Raw genomic sequence first — 18,897 nt, 5'->3', positions numbered from 1 at the left:
CGTCTCGTCGACGCTCGGGCAGCAGCTCCGCCATTCCTCGGACAGCGTCCTCGCCGTCCCGAACCCGCTGCCCTGAGCCCTGTGCTGCCCACCTAAACTGAGCCTAACTCTCGACAACAAACTCGCAACAAAACACGACTTTTTATTTATATTTTTATTTAGAATTACATTAAATCCTGGTTTTATCGCGGTAAACCCTAGTTTTCATGAAAATTTTAACTAGGTCGGGCCAATATTTTGCATTGCAGGATTCTTTACTCGTACAGACGCGATAAATCCCAATTTTTTTTTAATATTTTACGATTTTATACGTTTCACTGCCGGGATATGACGATAAGCGGTTTACCTTGCGAAAACTCAATGATTCCACCGATAACTCAAACCTTGTACCAACTACGCAACCAGAACTAGCTTTAACCTTTCCCTCCAAAATAAAATTTTTGTGGGGTTTGATACCGGTCGAAATTGGACATCATAGGTTCGTCGAAAGTTGTAAACATAATTGTAGGTGGACTATCAACATATTGCTTTCTAACATATGTGAAGTGAAGCAACAAACACTATTCTGATTCAATTATAATTTATTGCTTCAAAAAAAACAAAAACAAAAACAAAAACAGCATTTTCTACTAGCAACGGAACAAAGTAACAGTCAAATGAGCACAAATCTTAATTATACATATAAGAATAATTGATATTTAGTAAATCAGTCATAACATACATACCTACAATATTAACATACTCTTACCCTTTCCAGGCAACATCTCAAGCCAGCAAAAAAAAAAAAAACATATATCCTATTGAAGAGGGAATTTTTCCAGGACTTGTAAAGCTTCTTTCATGGTGGGTCTCTTCTGCGGGGCAAAGGAAGCGCAACTAAACCCGAGCTTCAATATCGCAACCACGACCTCGTCGTTCCTCTCAGCCTCGGCCCTAATAGCCGCATCGACCAACCGCAGAACCCGTCCCTTGTCCTCGTCTCCTTTCTCGGCGCGGTGGTCCGAGAAAACCCTACCGGTAAGAAGCTCGAGCAAGATGACCCCGAAAGAGAATACGTCCCACTTGGGGCTGGGCTTGCTGTTCGGGCCCTGAAGCAGCGACTCCGGGGCCCGATAGGGCGAAGAGGCGCAGCAGGAGTCGGGGTCGGACCTCGCGCTCCCGAAGTGGCGGGCCGAGCCGTTGGGCCTGTGTGGGCCCAGGCCCACGGTGACGAGGCGGTCGAGGCCGAGGTCGCTGATGACGGGCTCCATTTCGGGGGTCAAGAGGACGTTGCTGGGCTTGATGTTGCCGTGGACGTGTTTCTTGTCGTGTACGTAAGCCAGTCCTTTCGCGATCCCTCTCGCGATCTTCACCCGGATTTCTAGGGGTTGGTGTAGCGGCGACGATGATCCTGCTCTTCCTGTTTTTTTTTTTTTTATGGATTGAAGGAATCCGATTGACATTATTAATCTTTAATCTTACGGCGAGAACTATGTATTGATATCGATTTTACGGATCAAATTATTAAAATATCGACGATGACGAGTGCGCCGACGATGGATGTTTTATAAAATAATGTCTAAATTTAATGTTTACCAATATTCAAATTTATAGAAAATAAAAATTAAATAGAAATATTGAATACCTTATTAAATTACTTTTTAAAAAAATCACATAAACTTGGAATTTTTTTTTACTTACAAATAGAAAAAATCAGCTATATACATCATTTAGATATCGTCATTAATTATTGATTTATATTTATCCAAATGAATTCCTACTCAATACCAACTTGATGTCCAGGTACTCTACTCTACTGAGACTAAACTTTAAAACCAAACAAAAATGTAGCATGTAACTGCTAGTGTGTGTGTATATTTAAACTTTCTGGTCACAAAAACAAAAGTGTGTATATTTAATCATATATGTGATTCTGTTTTTCCAGCAAAAAATATATGTGATTCTGCGTCGCGTGGTGTAATGAATAAAACGCAGAACATGTGTATTAGTAATTTATGATTAACAGCAGAGACTAACAATTAGATTATCTTAGTGTAATTAAAGTTAAAACTAAAAAGAAAAAAGTGTTGTCGTTTTGGAGTTACTTTCCTGACACCTAAATATCTTAAACTAATAAATAAGCAATGGATGATCTGATGACCCTTATTTTTTTTGCTAGCAATAAAATAATAGCAGTCCACGTAAAACGGCGCATTATAGCAGAGCCCGACTGGCCCCACTAACATGCACCTCAAACAGAGAGAGAGAGAGAGAGACGTACTGCTTCCGGTGGTGGCGAGGGAGCCATTGGAGACGAAATCGTAGACGACAAGCTTCTCGTCGTGTCCCCAATAGAAGCCCCGGAGCCTAACGAGATTCTGGTGCCTGAGCCTTGCGACGAGCCTAACGTTGCTCTCGAAATCCTTCATCTTCTCGTCGAAGCCCTTTCCGATCCGCCGCACCGCCACCGCAGAACCGTCCTCCATGACCGCCTTGTACACGATGCTCTCGCTGCTCGCCCCGACCACGTACGCCGACGCTTTCAGAAGCCTTTCCAGCTCCAGCACCGGCCTCTCTCCGTCCACCGTCACCACCGTCCCCTTCTCCGACGGCCTACCGCCGCGGCCGCCGCACGGCCAAGGCTTCGGACTCTCCTCGCTCCCTTCCTCGTCTTCCGAGCTCTCTCTGTTTTCATCCTTCTTCTTTTCCGCCGTTCGCTTCCGGAATCGATACACGTAGAGGATCACCGCCGCGAGAGCGGCTATCCCTGCCAAATCCGCCGCCGCGATCCCCACGATCGTTCCTGGTCTCATCCCGCCACGTGGCTCCGCAGTCGCCTCGTTGACGGAGTCGATTTTTTGTGGTATGGCCGCGATCGCCGGAGAAGTGACGTTAGGCGGAGTTGAGAGAGCCGACGGGACAGTGCAGAGATTTTCTAACGGTTTTCCGCAGAGGTCGGAGTTTCCAGTGAAGAGCTCTTTTCTTTGGCCGAGCAGGGAGGTAGACTCTGGAATCGCTCCGGCGAGGGCGTTGAAGGAGAGATCGACCGTGGCGTTGTTCGGGATAAGCTCGGCGAATTGGACCGGAATTGCGCCGGGGATTTTGTTGTACGAGAGGTTGAGGTATCTCATTCTCTTCCCGCCAAAATCCGCTGGTAAAGATGCGTTGAGCAAGTTCGAAGACAGATCCAGAAACTCGAGGTTGCTTAAGCCGGAAGGTACTTCACCGACGAGAAAGTTGCTCTTGAGAGACACCGCGGTTAAGTTCGGCAGAGAACCGAGATGGCCGGGGACTTTTCCGGAGAAGGCGTTGTCGGCGAGGTTGAGGTTCGTGAGGGAGGTCAGGCGCGAGAGGTCGTCGGGAATCTGGCCGGAGAGGTAGTTTCCGGCGAGGGAGAGGAACTGGAGGTTGGTTGCGTTGAAGAGGGCGGCGGGGAGAGAACCGTTGAGGAGGTTACCGGAGAGGTCGAGGCGGCGGAGAGAGTCGATGGAGGCGAGCTCCGGCGAGAGGGAGCCGAGGAGAGAGGCTGAGGGGAGAGAGAGAGCCACGACGCGGAGGTCACCGGCGGAGCAGGTAACGCCGCGCCACGCGCAGGGGGTTATGTCGTCGTAGTTCCACGCGCCGAGCGCTGCGAGTGGGTCGCCGAGGACGGAGTATTTGAATGAGAGAAGAGCGATTCCGTCGGAGCTTAGGGCGACGGAATGGTGTGAGAGGAGAAGGAGGAGAGAAAGTAGCGTTGGAAGAGTGAGAATAGTCATTGTTTTCCTTTCTTTTTTGCAGAGTAGCTCTGTGTTTACTTACTCAGTGACTGAGAGTAAGACTTTTTGTTGAGTGTGAGAGACGAGAGAGGGTAACCAAATGTGGAATGTGGATTTGTTGCTTTTGGTTACCAAATCAATTGAGAATCACTTGGTTTGGTACACACAGAGAGAGAGAGAAAGAGAGAGAGAGAGAGAGGTGTTGTACTTGTTGGAGTAGGAAGATAAAGAATGCATTATGATTATGACTTTAGTTTTTGGTTCCAAAAAGAAAATACAACTTTTGCACTATCTTAAAGATAGAATCTTTGGTATGGTGGATGTTCGCCGATAATACTTTTTTTTTTTTGCCATGTGAGTGTTTCGGAAGAATACCAAGCTTGGTCCGGGCAAGAAGTTAATCATCTCAAATCCGACATTTTATTCTCGAAAAATTATTCGGAGGAGCTGAAATGCTCCTTGAAGGAGTGCCTTGGGATGGAAGAGTGCAAAGATGATTTGGTTTATCTTGGAAATCCTTTGTACTCGGAGACAAATCGGAACTCCGCCTTTGAATTCTTGAGAAAGAAAGTTCATGGGAGACTCGAGGGGTGGATGGCAAAGTCCATGTCTAAGGCCGGTCATACCACGATGGTTAAGTCCGTCATCCAAAACATCCCTACTTACTCTATGGAAACTTTCAAACTTCCTATTTCATTTTGTTGTGGCCTCGACAAAATGGCTCAGAAGTTTTGGTGGAGTGGAAAATACGGCAGAGTCAATTATTTGGCTCTCCAAAGGTGGGATAGATTGTGTCAACCCAAGAGTTGTGGTGGGCTAGACTTCCGGAAATTCTAGGACACGAACTTGGCTCTCTTAGCTAAGTTAGGTTGAAAGATAGGCACCGATCCAAACGCTATGCGGATCGATCTCTTGAGACAAAATATTGCGAGGACTCCGGTTTTTTGGTTGCTTCGATCAAGAAGAGTGCCTTTAGTGTTTGGAAAGATATCATGGGAACGATAAATTTCATCAAAGAATCGGCTTGTTACTTGATTGAAAGTGGAAATTGAGTGAGAAATTTTGCTGATTTTGGTGTTACGAAGATCGATGTGTCTGGCAGAAGATAGGTGCAATGGGAGGACCTACTCTTGTTAGCGAGCTTATGCTCTTGGGAGGTGGTTGATGGAATGAAGATTTGGTGCGAATGTGGTGTTTCGAGGAGGATGTGGAGGACGTCCTTAGATAAAAAAAATCATGGTGGGTAATGGGATAGACATGCTGATTTGGAAGTCTAATACTCATGGTATATTCACTGTAAAGTCTGCAGCTAGATGTCTCTCGCACGGTATCTTCGACCTGCAAGTCAGGTGGTGGAACGTGTTGTGGTCGCTCAAGATCCATGAAAGAAGCAAGCCTTTTCTTTGGCGTGTAGCTTGTAATGGTTTACCGATGGGAGTAGTTTTGGCGAGACGCGATCTGGTGGAGAACGAGATGTGCAAGGATGTGCAATGCAGAGCTTGAAAGTGTGGTTCACCTTTTTTTCGGTGTCCAGCGTCGAGGTGCTTGTGGTTCTCAGAAGTTTTCAAAACTAGCTAGGATGGGCCCCATCTGGAAAATGGCTTAGAGACGAACTGCCTTATTCTGGAAATAAACGAGTGTTGGAACACACAGGGGTGAGATATCGATGATTTCGATATCCGGGCTTTCGCAGTTATGGAGGAAGTTTGGGCGTGGCGGAATGCTAAAATCTTCAAGCCTGGGGTAGTTGACTGCGCTCATGTTCTTTTGCGAATCAAGACTGTGTTTGCATAGCAGAGCAACACTCGCCGGAGGTTAGCAGCCAACCTGGTTAGTTCGGAGATTGTTCCTCATTGTGGGAGAGCTGCGCCTCACGTTATTCAGACTGGGCAGGTTCGTATCTCAGTTGAGCAGCGTTCAAGAACGGCGAAGCTGCTGTGGGCGTGGTGGCCTGGGTGGATAGCACTATTCAATGGATCTGGAGGGGGACAATCAAGGCTCGTAGGCGTCAGAGGATGAGCTTCAAGGTGTTCATCTTGTGGTTCTTTTCGCTAAATTCAAGAATATTAATAGTGTGTCCATTGTTGGGGGTAATTGGAATGTGATGCATAGTTTGTTAAAAAAAAAATAGAGCATTCTTCGTTAGAAACTTTTTTCGTTATTTTCAAACGTTCTTTGTTTAGTTTGCCCTTTCGATTGTATTTCTTTTAGTTGGATTAACAGGAAACCCAACATTACGGCTCATACGATATGTCACTGGGCCTTAGTCTCTGGAGTTTCGGGTTTCTGTGATTTTGGGGAAGTCCCGACCCTTGTATGGGACATTGAGGGGTTTGGCTTCGTGCCAGTTAGAATGAAAAGTTGGTTTAGTTTAAAAAAACAAAAATAAAATTTAAAAAAAAACTTTGATATGGTGGAAAAGGGTAAAGAGTAAAACTTTTTTATTACTGGAATTAGTTATACTAGTTTTTAATACAGTTGACATAATGACATTGTATTTTATTTGTATGTGTAATACTGTAATTGTATATTAGTAATCTGGAAAATGACAGGTGATAGGGTTAATAATGATCATTGACCAATAGTCAACAGATCAAGGGAAAACAAAAAAGGAATGAATAAGACTGATTTAATTAAGTAAACCTTTTGGGTATAGAGCTGCAAAAAGCAGAATGGATAGCGTGAAGTGTGAACCGAGAAAGAGAGAGTGTGAAAAGTAAAAGTAGGACAGAGTTATATTGTATTTGCTATATTGGACTTTCTTTGGAGTAGAACTTGGAGATAAATATTACCGAGTATGGGAAATGGGAATAAATAGTATGCCAGAGACAGAAAGATACCTGGCTCACTGTAACTTTTTGTGGGTTATTTCCCAGAGGTTTAGATAGAGGTAAAAATCAGAAGAAAGAATCAAAGATAAAAAAAAAAAATAAGAAAGGGAATATTTGAGTGTGTTGTTGTGGGAGCTAGAAGACACATCCAAGTGAGTTGGAGAGCACAACAAAGAAAGGCCATTACGATTTGCGAGTTTTGTTTTGATCACGAACTTTTGTTTCTGTCTCTTTTCTTGTGCTCTTTTTTACCACTCAACTTTCTGCTGTAGATTCCGCTTTGTGAAAATTGATTTTCACTATTGCGTATATACATGTCACGCTAATTATGAGAAGCAACTTTCTTTCATACTGTACTTGCTACATTACAATCAAACATAGAAAGGGTGTTTGGCACGACTAAACCGCAATCGATACGGCACGGCACATATCGGGAAGAATGTCTTTCGAATAGTGTCACTTACCTCATATAAGGAATAATTTTCCTATACCTTAAGCGAAAAAAAAATTTCCGACACATTTGCAGAAGAGGCAGTGACGGAAGGTGACAATGGCAGGGCATTTGCTTCCATTAGGCCGTTACAAAATTTTGAACATTGGCTAATAATTTTTTTTATTTACACTTTAAGCCCATTCCTCATTTTAATTCATTTTCACAACTCATCTCACAACTCACATTTCAATTATGCAACATTACTCTATAATATTCTCTACAAATATATCTCTACAATATTGTTTACAAATTGGTATATAGTTATTATTAAAAAAAATAGTTGATAATTTTGATATAAACTTTCAAAACATGACTATTAATGAAATGTAGTCTTATTGTAATGTTTTACTCATAATCTTGTTATAATGTTTTTAACTTTTTTTTTTTATAAAACAGTAATTAATAAAGATGAGATTCATTTTACATATTAGTACTTTTTTTTAAAAAATTTAACAGTTTAGTCCATTTCATTTACTATTTAAATTTGATTTTTTATTACTTAATGGAAGTGAACGAAAATGCTAATTTTCATTAAGTCTAATAGAAATTCTACTTCTGTTAACTAATGGAAGACACTTTATTGAAAATGGAATGTCCATTTCCATCCATTTTCCAGGATGCCGCACGACATTAATGAGCTATTGTCATTAAAATAAATTAGTTAAATGATTTTTATGTATTTTAAGCAAAAAAATAATTAAAATTCATTCAAGTCACTAAAAATGATTTTAAATGGGATTTTGACCATTATTTTAACAAAAAGCTAGGTAAGCAACCAATTAAAATGTTTGAGATTGCTATATAGTCAACGTTTTGTAAATATTAGGTAAATAGTCATGAAGATGAAGTGGCCGAAGTGACTATTTACCTAAAATTTATGTCTGTAAATATATGGAAGTGATTATTTACCTAAGATTTACGAAATTTTGCTATTTAGCAATGTCAAACTGTAAATGTGGCTATTTACCTAATGCACCCTTATTTTAATTGTAGTAGATAGGTGAAGTAAACTCATTTATAATGTAAATATATTAGTTTATTATATATTTGTTTGTATGAACATAAATGAATTATATGTAAATATTCAATTTTAATTATATGTAAATGAACTATAAATTATAATAAGTTTATTATTAATCGTAGTAGTTAAATAAATAAAAAAAAATCATCTTCTTTTATCAACAAGTAAAAAAGTTAGGATTTCTAGTTTAATCAAATATCATCAATACGACATTTATCTTTTTTCCGTTTAAATTGCTTTTTCATGAAATTCTCGAACATTCATTTAAAATGCCAATTTGAATGGCTAGTTTAGTTTCATTTTAAATGAAGACAATTTGAATTAAATGGTTAGTTTGAATGCTGCGTTGAACAAACCCATAATCTTGCAACAATTATTACAACATTCACTAAATATTACGAGATATCAACAAAAACGGAAGAAGTGCGGAATAATATATGAACACACGAATTAGTGACCAATTCGTAAGTTGTGTCTACGTCTGGGGGACATTTGTCCGGTGGAAAATAATTTATTCCGATAACGTGGTACAATAATATTTTACACTCAACGACTCTCTTGCTAGCTACCCAACTTAAATCTACCTTCTTCGATTGCAACTTAGGCTCTCTCAGTATGAGATCCCCTTGATTCTCACTCACATCGATTGAGTATATGAATAATGTGCTCCTTATAAGTGTGTGGCATATATCTCTTCACTCTTAAGTCAATTTTGAGCAGGTGTGAGTCAGATCCACACTTTTAATAGATCTCATGATCACTCGAAAATTCTCTCTTCATATTTTCTCTTTTTTTTTCTTCTCTCGATGCTCGTTAATAAAAATATGGGAAAATATCAACACTATCATTTTGATAGCAAATTACACAACAAAACAGAAAAAAAAAAAAAAAAAAATTCAATTACTAAGGGTAAAATGAAGTAAAAGACTGAATTCCTTACTGTAATGACGATATTTTAACTATATATTTAAAATATATCGAGAACGTGACAATTTTCTTACCTCAATTATACGACAATGCATATGCATGTCGACAGTGTATTACTAATGCGTGTTTTTATTTTTCCCACTTTATTAAATGTTGTGCCCTACAAATATACATACCTTTATTTTTTTGTTCCTACAATATAATAGGGAATAGTCTTGACAAATTATTTAAATATTTTTTTGGGTCCATAATCATATGACCTTTTTTTTAACAGACCCATGCATGTCGTAGTCAATAATCGCCAACATCTATCGACTTACCTGCTCTTTATTTAATGATTTTGTTGGAAACATATTACTATTATTATTATTATTATTATTATTATTATTATTATTATTATTATTATTATTATTATTATTATTATTATTCGTGGATTAAGATATTCAAAACCGATCATCCATGCATAACATGTAGTAGATTAGAATCTCTCTCTCTCTCTCACTCTCACTCTCACACACACACGCAGACACACTATTCACTTTAAGTTTTAACTGATATATATATATATATATATATATATATATATATATATATATATATATATTGAACTGGCAGGGAAAATAACAGATATAAGATACAGATTGGAAGGCGGAAAATAAATTATTGCCGTTATATCTACAGAGCACAAATTTAACTCATCTGAGCGCGCAGTATTTTGTTTCCGAAATTTGTATACAAGCCTTATAATAATTAACAAGATCACAAAATATGAATTATTACTCGGTTATATATATATAATTCATCTTTTTTGTGATCTTGTTAATTAATTATTATAAGGCTTGTAGTGATATATATATAACTGAGTAATAATTCATCTTTTTTGTGATCTTGTTAATTAATTATTATAAGGCTTGTAGTGATATATATATAACTGAGTAATAATTCATCTTTTGTGATCTTGTTAATTATTATAAGGCTTGTAGACTACAAATTTCGGAAACTATATATATATATATATATATATATATATATATATATATATATATGTTACGCGTTTGCCTATGATCAATAAGAGATATTGATCATACGTAATTCGCGAATATAATTAGTACTTATACATCTATCATTCTATATAATTCCTTGTTCACATAACATAACTAACATAGCACTACCTAAATATTTTACAAGAAAACTATGTGTATAGTACGTATATGTGTATCCATATATTTATTCGAATAACTGAGGTCACATGTTCATTACTGTTACATACGTTAGTGATCATGTGACCAATAAATTAATTAATTACGTACGTTAATAAAAACAAAAACATACACGTACACTAGTAAATAATATTGTGACTATATCTTAAAGTACGTTAATAATACTGTGAAGGTTTTGCTGAAGCTAATCCATTTATTATTATGCTTTTGATTGACCCACTTATTATACTGCTTACTTTATATATTGTTTGATAACCTGATATTCCTTGCCGACGGGATAGGTCTAGTTTTGTGGGTCATGCATACATTTTATATAATCTCGAAACATTTTCTAGCCTTTTCATTTCATATATGATACTTTGGTAGTACCATAATCTCTCTATTCATATAAAGCATACAAAAATCGCGTCAGAAAAAAAAAATGTTAAATCAACTAGTTATGAGTCCGTGACTTTATTATGTCTGATTTATGGCTCAAATGTAAGCTAGGAACGCAACAAAGAGTTAGTGAAAATATTTGGCTCTCGCTTGGGACATGGTTGTACGAGAAAGAATATTTTTTTTTTTTAGTATAGCTAATATTGTCACAATCAAGTAAGTAAAAGAAAATAAGAGCCAACCCATTTCCAACTTTCATCCACGCTGATTTTAGTTTTTTTTTTTCTTCCTTGTTTTCTAACTTTTTTTTTTTTTTTTTTTTTCACTTTTTCTCCACGCGCGAGAGCGCATTTCTAACACTTAGTGTGTGTGTGTATATTATAGTGCGCATTTCTAACTCTGGAAATTTCTGGGTGGATTTCGTTTGTGTTTGTTTTTTGGTATGAGTTTCGTTGTTGACGTACGGGTTTCGTGTTTCGTTCGTGTTTATTTCTGGGTTTCATTCGTGATTCTGGGTTTTATATTTATGGGTTCGTTCGTGTGTTTGGGTAAAAAATGGTTTTTTTTGTATTGTCGGAGCTGACATACAAGTTTACAACGTCTGAAATTGTAGACATACAAGTCTACAACTTCATTTATTGTAGACATAAGTCTACAATAAATGAAGTTGTAGACTTGTATGTCTACAATAAATGAAATTGTAGACTTGTATGTCAGCTCTGACAATACAAAAAAAAACCATTTCAGAGTTCCTCCAATTCTTTCTCGGTCGATCTCTCGGTTCGGCGGTCTCCTCTGGCTCGGCGGATGTTCTCAGGCTCGTCGGAGCTTCGTCAAAAGCTTCTCTGATGGCTTTTTCTTGGTCTGGAGTTGGTAGAGCTCGAGTCTCCTTTGTCTCAGCCGAGTCACGCGGCGAAGAAAAGAGAGGCTCGGAGCTCGCGATTCTCCTTTTTCCGGTCGGAGTTCACGCGAATATTGGCTCGGACTGGGCTGAGCTCAGAGTCGTGCGTCGGAGGCAGAGGACGGCTCGCGACGGAGCGGGTTTTGGCCGGACTTGCAGAAACTCGGGCGGTGGTTATAGCGTCGATTTCGCCAGAAAGTTAGGAGAGAGAGAGAGAGAGCGGGAATGTAGAGAGAGACTGGGGAGAATTTGTTTTTTTATTATTATTAATTTATTAGTTTTCACGTGTGTGTGTGGTGTGGGTATGTTTACAAAAGGGCAAAATTGTACTTCCTAAGCTGACCAACTACTATTTTTGTCCAAAACATAGATTTCCATATTTTGGTCCAAATTATGAAAAGTGGTAGTACTTAGGGCATGAGATCAAATAATTATTAAGTTAAGGATCACAAAAGCTTTGGTACAGACGCCTATATCCATCTGTGTGTATAAAATATTATGTTATATTTCATCTTAACTTGATCGCCTTCTATTTTATTTATAATGAAATATATCTTAGTTTCATTTTTTGTATGAGCTTATAAGGATTGACAATGTAACAGAATTCATGCTTTTGAAAATATTGTCACCGTAACCAGTGGCAAAGAATGGCAAATAAGTGGGGACACATTTGAAAAACAAGCAATATATGAAAGAAAAACATATAATTTTATGCTAAAATGTATACATTAATAAATAAATAAAAGAAAATAGCATAAAAATTTAGTCGAGCATATGCCCCTCCCTGATCCTAGATGGCTCCGACAGTGACCATAACGCAAGTAGTGTATATTAATTTATTAGAATTCATTAGACAACATTTAGCTTATTTGAGAATTCTCATGTGATCACACTATCAATTTCACTCTTTTTTTTTTTTTCTTTTTCTTTTTCTCAGTGGTTAGTTGTGTTAAAGGCAGGAATATGATAAGTCTGATGAAAATGCAAACAAGTAGATAACTAATTTGGGACGAAAAGATGGAAAAAAGAATAGGGTTTCATTAGGAAAATAGCTAATTTAAACATTTGAAAAATCTTAGGTAAATATTCATTTTCATGTATTTACATACGTAAATCTTAGATAAATAAACATCTTCATATATTATGTCAACAAAAAATTGATGGCCAATGAAAAATGCAGAGAGAAAATATATTGCGGTATAAAAAAAAATATGTTTTACGCAATCCTTTCGACGATATATATATATATATATATATATATATATATATATATATATATATATATTGTGCAGCTTATCATTGTTTTTATTTTGTCATTTTGATAGTTTCCGGCTTCTTGTCGAATTACAACATTTTTTAGTTGTTTTTCTGGTCATTTTTATCAAAATACTGCTTTTCTAACATATCAAACTCTTTACAACATCATTGAGTGAAACCGAAGTAACCTAAATGTTAGTATTCCATTTTATTCTATACTTTATTGAAAATTTGTGTAATTTGGGTTTTCACCGAACAATGCCTTCGGCCAACTCTAAAATACACAATTTTGACAAAATCCGGCTCGATCATATTTCATCTGATAGAAAAAGATATACAGGTCGAAATCTAGAATTCAGCTCGAGTTGAAACATGATCTGACAGCATATTAGCTTGACTGCATTATAAAATACAAATGATGGATAGTTTTCATTCATGTTCTTATCTGACAAATGAGGACTAATTCTGCATGGAATTATGACATTTGGTTGAGCAAACTATACATATATATATATATGATATACATACACACACACATATATATAGGAAAAATGGTATAAAATAGACAATTCAAACTATAACTTTTATAAAATAGCCATAGTTTCATTAGGTATAGCGAAATAGCCAATTGAGAGTACTACGACTTTTAATCATGCCTAAATTAATTTTAGTCCAGTCTTCATAAAGCTTACATTCTGTCTTTATTCGTTGGGATTAAATTTAATCCAACCTAGATTAATCTTACTTTGGCTAGTTTGCTTATAGTTGACAAACTATGGCTATTTTGCAAAAGCTTAAGTTTTATTTGACTATATAGCCGATTGACCCATATATATATAGTTAGAGAGAGACATTTAAGTAAAGCCCTGTGGGGATGGGACCGCAACGCAAGTAGTGTATATTGTATCCATCTTATTCCTTAACAGTTCTTCCGGAGATAAGATTGGGAAATTCCCACGAAGAATATTATATGTTATACCTTAGCTTTTTTGATATCGTTGTGCCTAATCAATCTATTCATTTTATGACATGTTACGATTTGATCCTAAATCCCACCTAAAATAATAGAAAAAAATGAATCACAAAAAAACGCGAAAAACAATAGCGCACATAGATTTATATAGCGATTCACTTTCAAAGCAAAAACTACATCCACTTTACCGTTACAGATTCTCATTAAACTCAAAATTGAGAGAAAATGTGTTTAAAACTCTCTTGCTTGTTACACATGCAATCAATGCATAAAGTATTTATAAAGGAAACGTTAGGACTTACAGACAAGCCTAAAATTTCCAAAATACCATCAACTAATAACTCTTACAATATGATTTTCGCCCATGGGGCTTTGTCCCCTACGAACGTCGGGAAAAAGGGCTTACCATCCCTTTTCCAAAGCTCTTTAATCGATCCGCGAATTATCGTTGAAAGTGTTCAGTCGTCAAGCCAATCGATTAGGCTCCACATTTCAACAATATTTCGCTTTGAGAATAATCTCATCACATGTCTCCATCTGCAACGGCGATTCTAATCCTCAATCAAGGAGTCCAACTGAGGTTGAACACAACTTCAGTTTATCATATGGAAATAACATCGTCAACATGTCAGCTAGATTCTGACTTCCTACGATCTTCTCGAGCACTAGCACTACATCTTTCAACAGTCTCTGATGAAGTTATATCACAGTTGTATATGCTTCGTCTGAGCATGATGTTGTCAATGGTGCCCACAAGAAGAGTTGTAGTCTTTATTTTGTACATTTGATGTAATAAAGTCTCATGAAGACTCTTGCTTGTAATTTCTTATTCATTCATTAATAAAGTTGAAACGTTCATTCATTCTTTCTTTGTTTGGAGCTTTATGATAAAACCTTAGTCTTTTAGTCCATAAACAAACTTAACAACTTACGAAGAGACAAATGTAGATTTGCATGAACAAACTCTTCGTAGTTTGCTTAAAACGCTATATTCGCAATCTTAGGGTCAAAGGACTATTGACCTCAGTATGATTGTTAGAAGAATATATGATGTCTGGTTATGAGGCATTGAGAGTTGGGGATTCTATAGTTCTTCTAGGTATCTTCCGAAGGTACTGAATTGACCAGTGCACTTCTAGAGACAAGATAAGAACAAACCATTTAACCTCTTATGTCTCGAAGTCACAATGTATGAATTGCATCATGCTTACCTTAATCCTGAAATGAGACATGCCATTTCACACCTTAGTATTCTCATTTGAGAAAGTCAGAGTTCGGACTCACTATGTGATTCCGAACAGGGCCTATTGGTGAAGTATTAAGTTGTGAGTATGTCATGAGTAACTTTGTGAAGTTCTCATAGATATGGAATTCATGTACAAGATTGCTGAAATGCAATGTATGTCACCTCATGCTTTGTTCCTTGGAGTGTGAATAAATGAACTGGCCAGTGTCCAAATTGAGTCCTGACTCTTTTGGATGAAACAATGTGACTTGTTAGCTCCTCGTCAATACATTGTTTCTAACTTATTCACAAGCGACAAAGGAGTTGAGGAAATAACAGCTAGAAGGGTAAAATGGTAATTTAGTAAATCCCGACTAGCTGATGACATTCATGAAGGGTAAACATAGATAATATTCAGTGGATCCGCTCATCATAATTAGGTCGAATTCTTGAGTAGAAAATAAATTCATTTGAACCGAGAGATTTTCAGTGTCAGCTCTTTAGTGGAGTCAGTTGGCATTAAGCTAAACTTGGAAAAGGTTTGTGAACTTTTGAGTCCAAGTGTTTAGCTCAAGCTTTGTTCATTTGGGTCCATGAGGTCACTGTCACGAATCACATCGATAGGAATAGTTAAACTGGAAGCTAAGTCAAAACAAGAACGAAAATTATCAAAAGGGTATTTTTTTCTTTTGAGACATAGGATGAAATGAATGTCAATAAATTTTTTGACAAGTTCATTTGATGACTTAATGTCACTCGGCCATGACTTGATTATTGGGCCTTGTGAATTAATTTCATTTCATAAGAATTTTATTGAAAATTCTTAATGGGCTTTTCTCATGTTGTCATGAACAAATGAAGAAGCTTCTAGAAGCTTCTTCTAGATGAGAGATGGGAGCCCAAAATACCCAAGAGAAAGAGAATATTTTGTGCATAAATGTATCAAGATACTTGCCAAAAGAAAAAGAGGAAACAAATTTGCATATGGATGCACATGGGAATCGGCCAACCTAGAGAAGGAACAAATTAGGAAACAAATCCCTTAAGGGAATGAGATGTTGGGCGCATATGGAGAAAAAGGGCAATAAGGGATTGCTCATGAATGCTTCGAAAAAAGAGGAAACTCCCATTTCTAAGGCTAACCCTTCTCCTATAAATAGGGCCCTCATTCTCATAGTTTTCTCATTCCACACAAGTTAGAGATTGAGAGACTCTCTCTCTAGACATTGTGGCCGAAAATCCTCTATCTCTCTAGTTTATTTTCGATTTTTCTTGTCTTGGCACCTAGGTCCTCACTCGACCTAGTGTTTAGCTCTGCGACTTCAAGACTTGTTCTTAAGTCGTAGTGTTTAAAAGTGCCCACTCACTGATTCCTTTTATTTCGAGTGATTTAGTGATAGAAACTATCGTGGTTGCTCGAGGTGCCGAGGAAAGAAAGAGAGACGTGCTGCGAGGGGAGACGAGCGTTGCAAACTTTCCAAAAGCTTCTTCAAGGTTCAAGCTTCAAGAAAGGTTAGTAAACTCTTAGCTCATATTGATTTTTAATTACATGTACTTGCTTCTTTGTCTAGGTTAGTAAAAACTATTTTTACTTGAAAAGAAATTTTTTAAAATTCCGCCGCTTCCCGAAGCGTTTAATCTTTTTCTTAAACCCTAGATCAATTCCAACACATGATACATCGGGTTCGTTGTCACTGAATGACACTCTGGGTATCACTGTACAACACACTCTCGTCATGGTCTTGATCCAGCTCGCCCATAAACGTCTGCAGCCATATCATCTCCTTTGTGGTATCGATGATATGACCAGTACTCCACCTCGCAGCTTGACAAGGCGACAATCTTCCGCAACCTCGACATCTAGCAGATAGCGGTCCCTCCGAACATGTAGATGTATCCGGTTGTGCTTTTCCTACTATCGACGTCGCTCTCATTGTCAGCATCGACGTAGCCTTGAAGTATTAGCTCGGACTTCTTAAATATCAACGCCGAGCTCGAATTGACTCTCAAATATCAGAGGATCCACTTCACATCCTCTCAGTGCTCTTTCTACGGGTTACTCATAAACCTACTCACAACTCTTATTGCATGAGCAATGTCTGGCCTCGTACACACCATTGCGTGCATCAAGCTTCCGAAGGTCGAAGCATAGAGATCGTGTCCATGTACGCCAGCTCGTCCTCTGTCACCGACGATTGCTCCTTGGACAATTTGAAGTGGCTAGCCAGCGGCGTGGTGACCGACTTTGCGTCCTCCATGTTGAAGCGCTTCATTATCTTCTTCATGTACTCCTCTCACAAGAGCTCTTTGGTGCCCTCTCTGGTCCTCTTGATCCTCATGCCAAGGATCTGCTTAGCGGCTCCAAGAACCTTCATCGCGAACTCCTTGGACAATCTCTTTTTCAGTTCGTCGATCTTGTGTAGGTCGGTACCTACGATCAGCATGTCATTGACATAGAGAAGAAGAATCACGTAGGAGTCTTCAAGAGTCTCTTGAAGTAGAAGCAGTGGTCGGCCTCGCATCTGCCGAATTCAGCACGCTTCATGAAGTTGTCAAAATTCTTATACGACTGCCTTGAGGCCTGTTTCAACCTGTAGAGACTCTTATGGAACTTGCACACGAGCTCATCTTTACCATTCACTTCGAATCCTTCGGGCTGTCTCATGTAAAACTCTTCATCGAGATCTCCATGAAGGAAAGTTGTCTTCACGTCCATCTGTTGGAGATGTAGATTCTCCTTGGCAACCAATCCGAGTATGGTTCTGATCGTCATTTTCGTGAAATCAATTCCCTCCTTTTGTAAGAAGCCTTTCACCATCAACCTAGCTTTGAACTGTTGGCTTCCATCACATTTATCCTTGATCCGGTATACCCACTTGTTGTGCAGGGCTTTCTTTCCTCTTGCCAGCGCGGCTAACTCCCAAGTGTGGTTCGTTAGCAACAAATCCATCTCGTCCTTCATAGCGAGCTCCCACTTGGTTGAGGCATTGATTGGTATTGCCTCTTCGTAGCACTCCGGATCTCTTATGTCGGTCAAGAGTATGTATTTGAGAGACAAAGAGAACATGTGCACCGGTTTACTGACTCTGGTCGATATCCGCGGCTCGGTAACTAGAGTTCGCTGATTCACCTCGAGCTTGGTGTCTTCATCAGCCTCATCTTCGCTCTCACGACCGCGTTCAACTTGGGCTGATCTCTCCTCGATCATCGAAGCATCTTCATTCAGCTCGGTCGTCGAGAAGTCTCTCATGTCGATAGTCGACTTATATCCCTCGGGTGTCTTGCTCTCCGAGCTCCACTTCAGCTCGTCTTTGTACATCTTCTGCTCGTTGAAGATGATATTCTTGCTCCGAACAATCTTCCTTCTTTCGGCATCTCAAAATCGGTAGCCGAGCTCCGTGTCACCATCGCCTATGAAATAACACTTCTTAGATTTCGAATCAAGTTTATTTCTAACAGAATCATCAATATGAACATAAGACAAACAACCAAACTCTTTCAGGTAGGAAAGGTAACAAACACATCAGATTTATTCTTCATGAAATAAACCCATACTTTCCTCGTGGAGTCATCAATGAAGGTCGCATAGTAGCGGGAACCTCCAAGAGAAACGACGAGAGCTGGCCTATATACGTCTGTGTGCATGAGCTCAAGCTTCTCATTCTTTAGCTCTCTGCTCCCACTTGAAAAACTCACTCGCTTCTGTTGTCCAAGGATACAGCTCTCTCACGTGTGGTGCTCCACGGACTTTAGCTCCGCAATCATGTCGTCTTTCATCAGCATCTTCATCTCATTCTCGCTCATGTGTCTGAGCATGTAGTGCAACAACTCAGTCTTCTTGGTGTTTTCGATGACATCTACCATGTATCGGCAGCTCGACGTCATGTAGAGCGGGCCTATCTTTTGACAACAAGGTACAACCATAGCTCCATTC

The 18,897-nt window shown here is 38.5% G+C and overlaps 1 protein-coding gene across 1 annotated transcript; it reads right to left on the bottom strand.

Annotated features, from left to right (window-relative positions):
• Positions 1-622: 622 nt before the first annotated feature.
• On the bottom strand, positions 623-3,930 carry LOC149389190 (putative LRR receptor-like serine/threonine-protein kinase At4g37250). The gene is made up of 2 exons (XM_089624443.1): positions 2,261-3,930; positions 623-1,399 (listed from the first exon to the last, which is right to left on the bottom strand). Exons 1-2 carry the CDS (start codon positions 3,735-3,737, stop codon positions 798-800), a joined length of 2,079 nt encoding a protein of 692 aa, XP_089480569.1. The 5' UTR covers positions 3,738-3,930; the 3' UTR covers positions 623-797.
• Positions 3,931-18,897: the final 14,967 nt, after the last annotated feature.

The sequence above is a fragment of the Urtica dioica genome, chromosome 8, assembly GCF_054948205.1.
Source record: "Urtica dioica subsp. dioica isolate 48M chromosome 8, U.dioica_male_clone48M_v1_H2, whole genome shotgun sequence".
In the NCBI taxonomy this organism is placed as follows: Eukaryota; Viridiplantae; Streptophyta; class Magnoliopsida; order Rosales; family Urticaceae; genus Urtica; species Urtica dioica.
The sequence above is the reverse complement of the archived record's forward strand: the minus strand, read 5'-3'. Positions and strand labels throughout refer to the sequence as shown.